Source organism: Bos taurus, chromosome 16 (genome assembly GCF_002263795.3).
Source record: "Bos taurus isolate L1 Dominette 01449 registration number 42190680 breed Hereford chromosome 16, ARS-UCD2.0, whole genome shotgun sequence".
NCBI classification, from domain to species: domain Eukaryota; kingdom Metazoa; phylum Chordata; class Mammalia; order Artiodactyla; family Bovidae; genus Bos; species Bos taurus.
Window position 1 is genome coordinate 54,010,229 of NC_037343.1, and position 14,012 is coordinate 54,024,240.

The 14,012-nt window shown below is 39.7% G+C and overlaps 1 protein-coding gene across 1 annotated transcript in view; it reads right to left on the reverse strand.

The window, feature by feature from the left end:
- Window positions 1-572: 572 nt before the first annotated feature.
- Window positions 573-14,012, reverse strand: part of PDPN (podoplanin) — a gene marked incomplete at its 3' end in the record, with an annotated part of 32,229 nt that continues 18,789 nt past the window's right edge. The window contains 4 exon segments of the mRNA NM_001033120.1: window positions 573-682; window positions 1,230-1,268; window positions 7,426-7,594; window positions 9,220-9,338. Coding sequence (NP_001028292.1) covers window positions 573-682; window positions 1,230-1,268; window positions 7,426-7,594; window positions 9,220-9,338 — 437 coding nt within the window.

The window sequence follows — 14,012 nt, forward strand, 5'->3', positions numbered from 1 at the left end:
TTCCAGACACATAAATCTGCAACTGTATCGCTGCTTATGTCCCTTGACCACCCCCTCCCCGAGTTGTATAACATTTATCCTCTCCCCATTCAGTCATATCTCCCCAACAGAACTAAGAAAATGTTTTCCTCTGGCTATGAATTTGAAATGTTCTGAATTCCTAGGAAATTTTAATGGAGAAATAATTCCTTTCCTTGGGTGCATGGGTGCATGCAGGTCAGGAGTGGAGGGAGGGGCCCCAGCACCAGCGGAATTCCTCATCAGCATAGGGTCCTTGCTCTGGCACTAATGTTCTTCTGAGAACCACCTACCTCTGATGACTGGTAGTAGGGTGATTGGGTATCGTTAAAACTTGGTTGGGTTTTCCTTCAAGTTCACTGAGTTGGAAAATTAAGAGGTCAAATTGGGTCAGATTGCAATGGAAATCTACTGAAGAGCCATCTGGGGTGCTCTCTTTGCTTAGGGAGGTTGGTGGCTTCTGCACATGATCTTTATTTAGAGTGTCTATTAGTTCAAAGGTTGGAAACCACTCCCTTCATTTACCTATCACAAGAGCCTAAGGTTTATACTTACGAGTATCTTCCCATTTTCCGAACAATCACAGAGATGATTCCACCAATGACTGCGATGCCTACTAAGACCCCAACAATGATTCCAACCAGGGTCCCCACTGACAAGCCACCTGAATGACACAGAAAAAAAAAAAGGCAGAGTTCCCAGATTAACAATACAGCACCAATAAGCCACGCCATAGGCCCACCGTAGATAACAAAGGATGCTCTACATTGTTTGTCCTCTATCTATCTAGTAGGAGGTGACTTAGAAGGGGAGAAAAGCTGGGGTTAATCTAATCACGGAAAGATTTCTGGACCTCAAGATACATCAAGAAGCATACCACTCTGACTAAGTGGCTTCACTGTTAATTACTGGGTAGCTTTTGTGTACACACAGCTAATAAATTAGCCCCTATTTCCATTCTTAGGAACCATAAATTGTGATATGACACCATTCTCCACAGCTGTTGTGAAGACTCACTTGTGGTTTGCTTATTTTCAAATACAGGCAATTCCCTTTTCTCTCTTAAGAGATTTGAAACATTTTCAAAAGGTTTTCTGCTCCCAGTTGATTACAATCCAGGAAAGAATGTTAATTCATCACAAAGATTAAAGTTCAAAGAAACCTTCTTAAAAACTCCCATAAGAATGTTTTGATAACAAAATCTAACCCACCTTTCTGAGTGCTTTTTGGTTTTTCTCCATCTGTTTTCCCTATAAAGAGAGAGTTGCAATGATATAGAATTATTAGGAGTTAATAACTATAATTTAACAATTGGCACAAGATGGATTTACTCTAAGTGGAAGGTAGCAAAACACAAGCAAAGAGGATACTTTCTTAAGTAAATCGGATCAGGGGACTTTTAAGCAGGCTCTGATGTGATCCTGTCTTTAAAACTATTATTTATTGAATTTATGAATGCTTCTTCACATCTATGAGTCCATAGTTTTTTGGTAAACATTACTTTTTTCACCACCCACTGTAGAGAGCAGAGTCAAGGTAACTTGCCCAGAGAGATCTTAAATAAATGGTCAAAGATTTCAGAAGTTAGGTTAACAAAAGAATCCAAGGCTGTTGATCTTTGGTCCAAAGTCAAGATCATGAAAAACTCACCCATTGGGAGGAGGTTTATTTTGAAGAAACATCATTTTGAGAGCAAAATGTTTTGAAAGTTGTGGTTAAGACTGTGATATCACCCATCTTATGATATCAATTTCCTTTTCTTTCATAGAAAATCCAGATCTTACAGGGCACTTAAGCTTAATGAGACTACATCCTTTGTATTTTCAGTTCATTCAGTTCAGTTGCTCAGTCACGTCTGACTCTTTGTGACCCCATGGACTGCAGCACACCAGACTTCCCTGTCCATCACCAACTCCTGGAGCTTGCGCAAACTCATGTCCATTGAGTTGGTGATACCATCCAACCATCTCATCCTCTGTCCCCTTCTCCTCCCGCCTTCAATCTTTCCCAGCATCAGGGTCTTTTCCAATGAGTCAGTTCTTCACATCAGGTGGTCAAAGTATTGGCGTTTCAGCTTCAGCATCAGTCCTTCCAATGAATATTCAGGACTGATTTACTTTAGGATTGACAGGTTTGATCTCCTTTCAGTCTGAGGGACTCTCAAGAGTCTTCTCCGACACCATAGCTCAAAAGCATCAATTCTTCGGTGCTCACCATTCTTTATACTCCAACTCTCACATACATGACTACTGGAAAAACCATACCTATGACTAGACAGACTTTTGTTGACAAGATAACATCTCTGCTTTTTAATATGCTATTTAGGTTGGTCATAGCTTTTCTTCCAAGGAGCAAGTGTCTTTTAATTTCATGGCTGCAGTCTTTTAATTTCATTTGCAGTGATTTTGGAGCCCCCCCAAAATAGTTGGAGAAGGTGATGGCATCCCACTCCAGTACTCTTGCCTGGAAAATCCCATGGATGGAGGAGCCTGGTGGGCTGCAGTCCATGGGGTCGCGAAGAGTCGGACACGACTGAGGGACTTCACTTTCACTTTTCACTTTCATGCATTGGAGAAGGAAATGGCAACCCACTCCAGTGTTCTTGCCTGGAGAATCCCAGGGACAGGGGAGCCTGGTGGGCTGCCGGTCTATGGAGTCGCACAGAGTCAGACACGACTGAAGTGACTTAGCAGCAGCAGCAGCAAAAATAGAGTCTCTCACTATTTCCATTTGTTTCCCCAATTTTGCCATGAAATGATGGAACCAGATGCCACGATCTTAGTGTTCTGAATGTTGAGTTTTAAGCCAACTTTTTCACCCTCTTCTTTCACTTTCATCAAGAAGCTCTTTAGTTCTTTTTCGCTTTCTGCCATAAGGTTGGCATCATCTGCATATCTGAGGTTATTGATATTTCTCCCGGCAGTCTTGATTCCAGCTTGTGCTTCATCCAGCCTGGCATTTCTCATGATGTACTTTGCATATAAGTTAAACAAGCAGGGTGACAATATACAGCCTTGACGTACTCCTTTCCATATTTGGAACCAGTCTGTTGTTTCATGTCTGGTTCTAACGGTTTCTTCTTGACCTGCATACAGATTTCTCAGGAGGTAGGTAAGGTGGTCTGGTATTCCCATCTCTTTAAGAGTTTTCCACAGTTTGCTGTAATCCACACAGTCAAAGGCTTTGGCGTAGTCAATAAAGCAGAAGTAGCTGTTTTTCTGGAATTCCCTTTGTATTTATGGCACTATTATTATAGGATTTCTATCTGCAGCTAACTCTAATTTAGTGGTTCAAATGTGAATATTCTTATTTACCTAGCATGTGGATATAAGTTGCTTAACTATGAATACCTCTCTGGAAGTAAGAAATAACATTGTTTTCTTCAGATAATTTTTACACAATTCTATTAAAAAATATAGGCCTTTTTGTTTCTCCCATCAACTTGTTGGTATACTGAGCCCTTCACTCTTCTAGGTGGTAGTTGTTTATAAAGAAAAAGTTGAGAGGCCTTAATTTAATGAGACAACAGAGAGATGTGATTTAATCAGGCTCACCCCTAGAATCTTAGCTCACGATTTGCAAAATATCAGATATCCAATACTCTCCTAATCAAAAGTGAAACCAGCCAATCATCAACTATAAGATGGTTACTTTTTCTAATGGTTGATTTGGAAAGAAAAGAAGTTATCCACTCTGTATCAGGTCCATCTTCCAAAAAAAAAAAAAAGACGTCCTTTCAAGATGGCCCCAGAGTTGTCATTGTTCAATAGCTAAGTTGTGTCTGATTCTTTAAGACCCCATGGACTGCAGCGTGCCAGTCTCCCCTGTCCTCCACTATCTTCAGGAATTTGCTCAAACTAATGTCCACTGAGTCAAGTGATGCCATCCAACCATCTCATCCTCTGTCGTCCCCTTCTCCTCCTGCCCTCAATCTTTCCTAGCATCAGGGTCTGTACCAAAGAGTCAGCTGTTTGCATCAGATGGTCAAAATACTGAAGCTTCAGCAATAGTCCTTCCAATGAATATTCAAGGTTGATATCCTTTAGGATTGACTAGTTTGATCTCTGTGCAGTCCAAGGGACTCTCAAAGTCTTCTCTAACACCACAGTTTGAAAGCATCAATTCTTCAGTTCTCAGCCCTCTTGGTGGTCCAACTCTCACATCCATACATGACTACTGGAAAGACCATAACTTTGACTGCTGCTGCTAAGTCACTTCAGTCGTGTCCAACTCTGTATGACCCCATAGATGGCAGCCTACCAGGCTCCCCCGTCCCTCGGATTCTCCAGGCAAGAACACTGGACTACATGGACGTTTTTTGGCAAAGTGATGTCTCTGCTTTTTAATGTACTGTCTAGGTTTGTTATAGTTTTCCTTCTAAGTAGCAAGTGTCTTTTAACTTCATGGCCCCAGAGTACAGGTCCTTGAACCCATCTCTTCCTGCATGAGCTGAACCCATGGCTCTAGAACATTTACATGAAGCTCAAGCTGATCACACCAACTCACATAAAAAAGCAGGTGGGAGACTTCTGGGTTTGAGGCCTGCCCAGAACAAAGGTGTCATCCTATCAACTCCCTGAATGTTATACCTGGCTGACAACTACCAGTAGAGGCAGGTCCAACATTTGCTTTTCATGTCTTAACATGGTGGCTCATGACACAACATACTGGGCTCATAACACAACATTATCACCATCAATGACACCATTTTCCACAAAATATATTACCAAAATAAAGTTTGTGGATGATTCATCACTAAATTAAAGTTTACTAGACTTATACTCCCTAAGCCTCTTCCCAATTACACTGACTGTGATCACTCGAATGTATCATGCACATGAACGTCATCAAACTTGGGCATTTGATGGTAAAGGCATTTGCAGTCCTAATAAAATTACCTCTTAAAAAGCCAAGTATTTGTAATTACATTTTAACTCGTGAAAATTTCTTGGAACACTGATACATGAAGTAGGAATGTGCCGTAAGTCACAGTGTTTGTGAAAGGGTGGGGAAGAAGACAGACAAGAAAGTAATCATGAGTATTTTCCAGGAAATTGAGACATTTTCTTTTTAAGGAATAGGAGAAATATTCTGGTATGATATAAAAAAAATACTCAACTTGGAATGCTCCATTTGCAGCTTGCCATGAATAAGCTGTCAGCTCTTGTTACAAACAATCAATGCTTCTCCAAAATTTTGAAATGTTTCCAATGACTAATTATATTGATTCTTTCCTTGTTTAACCCTATTTAGTTCGCTCTGGTGTTTAATGTCAAGCATTTCTTTAGTATCTTAGAGTAACCCTTAGGCATCATTTTCTAAGCATATTATGAAACTTTTCTATCTTTGTAGTAACATACGCATAATATAAACAGTACTATCCTCACCATTTTTAAGTATACTCTTTGATGGTATTATGTACATTCACCTGGTGTGCAACCATCAGCACCATCCATCTCCACAACTCTTTTTCACCTTGCAAAACTGATACTCTCTACGCATCTCCATTCCCTCCCCACATCAACCCCTGGCAACCACCATTCTGCTTTCTGTGATTTTGACTACTCTATTTACCTCATCTAAGTGGAATCGCAGAGTACTTGTCTTTTGGTGACTGGTTTATTCCATTTAGTCCTCAAGGTTCATCCATGTTATAGCATGTGTGAGAATTTTCTTCTTATTAAAGGCTAACTAATATTCCATTGCATGTATATGACACATTTTGTTTACCCAGTCATCTATTCGTGGACACTTGGGTTGCTTCCATGTTTCAGCTATGGTGTATAATGCTGCTGTGACCATAGGTGTACAAATACACAGTATTTAAAAAATCTGCAGAAGTGCTTTAGAGTTTTAAAAACCAGATTGGTGATTGGGAATTGTATATCAAACAATAAGGAATAACTTTCTAGGTGTTCAGCTGTGCAACTGGTTTTAGGAATCTTGGGTTTAGGGGAGGTCCTTATGTTTACTTTAATTTAAAGATGAAAACACCTAACTAGGTACATATGATAGGAAATTGCTCAAGTTAGCAAGCATTCATTGCAGTTACTAGAATAGTTCCTTTTCTCTTCCACCCCTATCTACTACAAAAAAAGGCATATTTAAAAAATATCCCAAATAACTGAATTTCTTTCAAGAAAGCTCTGGAAATAGGAAGCTCTTCCTCTTACTAGGTTGTAATGGCAATCATCTTTCCTCACAATCATTAGTGATGGTCTAAACCTCATAATAGTGATGCAGACTCAAAGTTGTCCTTCAGAATTTCTCCCCAAGGTGCGCCTCCATCCACATTGCTGTATATACCAGCTGCAAAGTATAACCCCAAAGCCTGGTAAGACAGGCTTAGAATAGATTCTTGCATCATGTGTACAGATATGAACTCAATGTACAGTAAGATAGTAAATGTTAGCAATGTTATTGCTGTTCAGTCGCTAAGTTGTGTCCAGCTCTTTGTGATCCCATGGACTCCAGCACACCAGGCTCCTTGGTCCTCCACTATCTCCTGGAGTTTGCTCAAATTCACGTCCGTTGAGTTGGTGATCCTATCGAACCATATCATCCTCTCCTGCTCCCTTCTCCTTTTGCCTTCAATCTTTCCCAGCATCAGGGTCTCTTCCAATGAGTTAGCTCCCTGCATCAGGTATTGGGAGCTTCAGCTTCAGCATCAATCTTTCCAATGAATACTCAGGATTTATTTAGTGTTGACTGGTATGATCTCCTCGCAGTCCGAGGGAGTCTTCTCAAGGACCACAATTCAAAAGCATCAATTCTTTGGCATTCAGCCTTCTTTATGGTCTAACTCTCATATCCTTACATGACTACTGGAAAAACCATAGCTTTGACTATACAGACTTTTGTTTAATATGCTATCCAGGTTTGGCATAACTTTCTTTCCAAGGAGCAAGTGTCTTTTAATTTCACTGTAGTCACCATTCATAGTGATTTTGGAGCCTAAGAAAATAAAATCTGTTATTGCTTCCACTTTTCCCCCTTCTATTTGCCAGGAACTGATGGGACTGGATCAGTTTTTTGAATGTTGAGTTTCAATGTTAGGACAGAATCTACTAAGATATACATAGGTTGGCTAACTTTTACCCTCTTGGGCGTCAACACAAAGCTTTTTTGTGTAGCATTATATCAGCTTAGGGTCAGCAATATGACACTGGTAGCTATCTCATCTACTTTTGTGGGGGCATTATCACTACCTGTCATTCGAAGTAGAGAGCAGAATTCAACAACCCAGTAAATATGAACTCTGAACCTACTTCACAAAGCTTGGTTCAAAATTAGTGCTTACATTCCAGCGTGTGCCATATTGATGATTGTATTTGTCCCTGGATTTTTGGGAATGCACTGATGGTTGTAAAGAAGATCAACCCATACTGGGGTGACTGCTTTTCTTACCCTGGGAGTGACTAGTCGCTGGTACACGGGTGAGGACTGTGGTTGTGCTCCTGGCAGGTGTGCTCCTGGCAGGCGTGCTCTTGGCTGTTGTGCCTTCGGCTGTTGTGCCTTCGGCAGTTGGCAGATCTTCTCTGTGATCATGTGATACATTCTCTGTTCCTGCTGGCATCTATTGGAGATGTAAAAGGAAAAACAGAAATAAAACTTAATATTGTAAAGTATATATTCTATCTTATGTCAGAAATGGACTTAAAGGAGCATAAATGTATATGCTATATGATGACATAAATTTAAAGTGGAAACAAGATAACACACACAAGAAACAAGAGTGGAGACAGGAATAAAATCATGTCTACTCCAAAAATAAATCCCAAATGTTGAGCATGCTGACTTCCTGAGGTGTAACTTTTTAGAAAATACTGGGTCACTAGGCATTAATTCTTTTCCTCCCTTGAACGTGAATGGTACTTTTTTTCCTGTAACGTTTACTCAGCACATATTATGTTGTATTATTTTTAATGCTCTTTTTCACCCAGAGCTTACCATTTGCCATGCCCTCTAAATACATCCTCATTAACACCACAAAAAAACCCTAAGAAGTAAGTTCTATTTTTTTTGTTTGTAAGTTATTTTTGGCTGCTTTGGGTCTTCCTTGCTGGGTGTAGGCTTCTCTAGTTGTGACTCGAGGGCTCCAGAATGCGCAGGTTCAGTAGTTGCGGCACATGGGCTCAGTTGCCCCACAGCATGTGGGATCTTAGTTCCCCAACCAGAGACTGAACCCACATCCCCTGCATTGGAAAGCGGATTCTTAACCATTGGACCACCAGGGAAGTTTCAAGAAGTAAATTCTATTATTAGCCTTATAATATGAACAAGGCTTAGAGAGATAAGATAATATGCCCAAGCTCACATAGCCAACAAGCAACAGAACAAGACTTGGAAATGGTTCTGTTGACTCTAAAGTTCATGTTAATATAGCATTCAACAAGCTAATGAGTACAGGCAAAAACAAAAACAAAAACAGATCAGTGGAATTATATCAAGCTTAAAAACTTAGTGCATCAAAGGACACAATCAGCAGAATGAAAAGGCGACCTACGGAATGGAAGAAAATACTCACAATCATCTTATCTGATAAAAGTATATAGAACTCCTATAAAGGAATAACAAAAAAATCTAATAACTTGATTTTAAAAATGGAAAAAGGACTTGAGTAAATCAATCTCCAAATATAGTACACAATGGCCAAAAAACATACAAAAGATACTCAATCACACTAATTATCAGAGAAAAACAAATCAAAAGCACAATGAGATTATCACCTCATACCAGTTAGGATGGCTACTATCAAAAGAACAGAAAATAAATTGGAGCCATTGTGCACTGTTGATGGGGTTGTAGAATGGTTGCAACGTTAGGGAAAACAGAATGGAGGTCCTCAGAAAAATTGAAAATAGAACTAGCATATGATCCAGCAATGCTACTTCTGAGTATAAGCCCAAAAGAATTAAAAGCAGGGTTTGGAAGCTATTTGCACGTCCATGTTCATAGCAGCATTATTCACAATAGGCAAGAGTTGGAAGCAATCCAAATGCATGAAGAAAATGTAATATATACTTACATACAGTGGAATATTATTCAACCTCCAAAGGGAAAATATTCTTACACACGCTACAACATGGATGAACACTGGGGGCATTATGCTCAAGCATACTGAAATAAGCCAGTCTCAAAATATCCCTGCATGTGATCACATGCCTATGAAGCAACTTCCTCTCTTCCTGCTACACTCACCGGAGTTGCCAAGGATTCTTTACTGGCAGCTGGGGTTGTCGTGTAATCTTCCACACCCAGGGTTGTTTTCTCACTTGTCACACCTGTAGTCACATCGTCTTCTGGCCGGACCGTGCTGGCTGAAAAGGGGAGATTGAGTCAGACCTCAAGGTGAAATCATATGGGCAGACCTAACTGGTCAGCTACAATCAGGTTTTTTTTTTCATTTCTGTTGGGTATTTTTTCCTTTTTAGGGAGTTTTCATTCTGGCTTAACAAATCATTCTACATATACAGAACAGCCTGGTCATCTCCATTGTAAAAGAAAGGAAGATGGGACTCCAAAGAGGTGAAGCAGTCAGACCCTCACTGGTTCCCACTGAGGCGTGCTGGACAGTGCGGTGTGTGTGCGTGTGTGTGTGTTTACACCTTGACTTTTCTTTCAATAATGAACCTGATTCTTTCTGGTGCCATTTCATATAAAGAATTAATGCATTTAGGTTAATAGAATTTCATATAGACCCAGAAAAATTCTCAATTAGAGTCTGGAAAGATTTCTGAACATATTGATTAGTAGGCTCTCTGTTATAAAGAGTTAAGTAAGTTGGAAAGAGGAAAATAAATATCATATATTAACGCATATATATGGAATCCAGGAAAACGGTACTAATGAACCTATTTGTAGGCAACAGTAGAGACACAGGCATAGAAAACAAACTTGTGGACGTGGTGAGGGAAGGAGAGGATGGGGTGAATTGAGAGAGTAGCATTAACATATATACATTACCATGAAAGTGTCAAACTGTTAGTCACTCCGTGTCCAACTCTGACACGCCATCAACTAGCCTGTCAGGCTCCCCTGTCCGTGGAATTCTCCAAGCAATACTGGAGTGGGTTGCCATTCCCTTCTCCAGGGGATCTTCCCAACCCAGGGATCAAACCCAGGTCTCCTGCATTGCAGGCATTTACTGTCTGAATCACCTGGGAAGCCCCATCCATTACCACATGTATTAATAAAATAGATACCCAGTGGAAATTTTCTGTATGCCTCAGGGAGCTCAACCCAGTGCGCTGTGATAACCCAGAGGGTAGGATGGGGTGGGAGTTGAAAGGAAGGTTCAAGAGCAATGGGACATACGTATACCTATGGCTGATTGATTTTGATGTATGGCAGAAATCAACACAACATTGTAAAGCAATTATCCTCCAATTAAAAATAAATACATTAAAAAAAAAAACTTAAATGAAGTAAAATAAAGCTAGATAGTAAACTTAAAAAAAAAAGGTGATTAGTAGACTCTATCCCAAACCTACTAAATCAGAATGTCCAAAGGCGGGGGTTCCTTCTTGTTAACATCAACCTCGTGCTCCATTGAATTTTGAGATTGCTGTCTGCTTGAATGATTGAACTCCCTGGCTCTAACTACAGATCTCATACACACAGACACAGAGATTGACATAGAGTTCAACCTCTTCTTTTACAGTTGGGATCATCATCTACAAGGGAGAATCAGTAAGATGAGAGTGCTGAGATAACTAACAGAACTTTTAGTGCACCCAGAGCTAATCTAAAGAGAGACCTGATGGCCCCTGGCCCTGGCTTTTCTGTATTACCACTGGACGAATGACCCTGTTGTGCCAATGAGAAAGGTTTCCAGAGGAGGAGGGAGTAGGTGGGGGTGGGACCGCAAGTTGAATTCCAAGGACGCAGGGAGGACAACTTGAAATGGGCTTTTCTTCACCCTCTACCACAATGATTGGAGTTTATCCTGACCGAGTAGGAATGCCATCTCAATTCATCAATAACCCTTTTCACAAGTTAAAACAAATCTGACTCATTGGTCATGGGTTCCCTCCCCAGACTCAGAGTGGCTCTGGAAGAAATTTCGTGACTAAATACAGCTGCAAAATAAGTAAGCACACACAGCTCAGGAGCAAGAGGGAGGGGGTGGTTGGAGACTTCTGTGCTTAATTAAAGAGCAGATGTCTGGCCCTTGCCTTAAAACTCCCTCTTTCTCTTGTGCTTAGATAGCTCAGCCAAAGGCACAGCTAATAAATATTTGATCACAGCCTCTTTGCTGATGCACAGAGGAAGGAAGCCTCTAGAGTAAATTCTCTTGTTTCATGAGCCTTCTCTTTGCATTGAGTACTACAGACCTGGTGCTGCCAATCAGTGCTTCCCAAGTGTGTGCTTTTTTTCTCATCTGGGGTGGGGAAAGGCTTTCATTAGTTAGCAACTATCTGATACCTCAGTGCCAGCAAATAGATTGCTCCCTTTCTGGCTGGCTGCTGGGGTGGGAGTAGGGGTAGTGATCAGCTCTCATTAAGGATTTAAGATTATGATCTCAGCAAATGTTGAATGTATTTATCAACTTCAAGGGGAAATATCCCTTTGCCAGGCAAGCAGTCTTTATTAAAAAACTTAGCATTCTATTTTCTTTTCTTCCACTCCAGGTTCAAATACACTTAACAAACCATCCATTTAAAAACATTTTCTGCAGTGTTCAGCAAAATCACTTACCATATGGCATCCTCTAGCTTTAAAAAGCAAAACCAAACCACCCTTGCTTAAAAAAAAATAAGTACAGGACTAAGTTAGTCAAAGTCGAATTCTTTTGTAGAAAGTTCAGTTCATTGAAAGCCTAATGATAAAAATTCCTTCTTGCTCTTTTCTACCCTTGGCCCACAGAGCCAAGGACTAAAATCGCTCTGAATAGACAAAAGGGCATTTTATGAACGACACTCATGATGAAGAGGCATGTCTTTTGTCTCACCGCCCTGGCATTCTTTTTGCTCCCTGGGAAAGTTGATCTTTAACAAGGGATGTTCACTTGTCCCTCTCATTACTTTGGCTGAAGGCTTTGCAGATGAACTGCTGAGTGTCCAGCCAGCATTTGACATCCTTTTCTCTTGAATGGTGAAATTCAAATCATGTGTTGCTGTCTTTCCTCTCCAATCATTTTCTTCTTCCTAAGACACGTGTGCACATAGTCGACACACATAACTGCTTATGTAAATGCAGTGACGGACCTGCAATAACAGAGTCTGTTCTAGAGCGACGTCCCCTTGTGCTCACACGAACACCTCCCTGCCACTCCCAGCCTCCCCCAGCCTGTGGGTCAGAACCCGTGGAAATTTTCAACTCTGTCTGTAAGCCGTCCACATGCTTTGGAGTTGGTGTGTACATGTTATTCTTTTAAAAACTACTACTTCTAAGAAGATGATGTGATAAATTGATTTGATCCTAAGGTGTTTAAGTTTGAGAGCCAATAAGCACTGAAGAGATGTTTATCAGGGATGAAGGTGCTAGTTATGAATCATTTTTTTGGTTTTTTTTTTTTTTAATTATGAAAGTATGACAACACATTTACAGGAGATATGGAAAATACATAACAAAGCTACATTGTTCTGCATTTTCATATGTATTAAAATTACATATTACAATTATTTTTTAAGTAGATAAATTAAGATTTTTAGTTGGAGCTTCAATATCAAACTCTCAAAACTTAATAGAATGAATAGACAGAAAAGCAGAAGGATATAGTAGACCTGAAAACCACTATGAACCAATTCAACATAATTAAGAGTTATACAATTTTCACACAATAGCAGGATACAAATTCAAGTTCCCATAGACTATAAACCAGGAGACACTGGAAAATATCCAGGTGCATAAAACAAGATGCAAAAATGTCATGGCTTAAAGGTATTGGAATCATTCAGAGTCTGTTCTCTTATCACTGTGGAATTATTTTAGAAATCAGTATCAAAAGATATTTGAAAATAGCCCAGATATTTTCAAATGCAATGTGTCATTTACCAAGAGAGATCTTTGATTTAGCCATTGAAAGCCTCAATAAAGTTAAAACACTGAAAACACACAGGGTGATTACAGAGAAGGAACCATTAAATGATAACTATCAAACTTAGAAGTTAACACCAAAGATACTTTAAAAACTTCATGTATTTGGAAATGAAATGTCCACTTTTAAATGATAGGTATATCTAAGAAACCATAATAAGGAAAATTAGAGAATAAAAATGAAATGAGAATTTATCAGAATTTGCTGCATGCAGCTGAAGCTGCTGGATATAACTAAATATTAACACAAGTGAATCATTTTTATCTTTGCATCAAAATCTAATAGCCCAAAGAAATCATTCTAGTTTCCATATATTTATGGGATGGCATTTCATTTACAATATTTAGAATTTGATGGAACTTTAGTTACACTGTCACTGTGATTGTCTTACAACGGTCCCAAATTCTTGATTAAGCCTTTGAGTAAGTGTTTTCAATTTTTTGGTTTTGTTTACATTTCTCTGATTTGCGGTACTGAGTTGTTCCTTATGTTTGCTGGTTGATGGGAGTGTCTTCTCTTATGATCATTTTTCTTTTATGGTATTCATCTTTAAATAATTTTTAAGTCTTCTTTATGCCTTAAGAATATATTCTTGGATTTCCTTCCCATTTAGGTCACCACAGAGCATTGACTAGGGTTCCCTGTGCTATACTTTAGGTTCTCATTAGTTATCTATTTTATACATAGTAGTGGAGAATCCAGGGACGGGGGAGCCTGGTGGGCCGCCGTCTATGGGTCGCACAGAGTCGGACACGACTAAAGCGACTTAGCAGCAGCAGCAGCCTCTTTCCACCTGGTGTCCATACATTTGTTCTATTCATCTGTGTCTCTATTTCTGCTTTGCAAATAGGTTCACCTGTACCATTTTCTAGATTTCACATATACGTGTTAATATGTATGTTTTCTCTTTCTGACTTACTTCACTCTGTATGACAGGGAACTAATATATAAC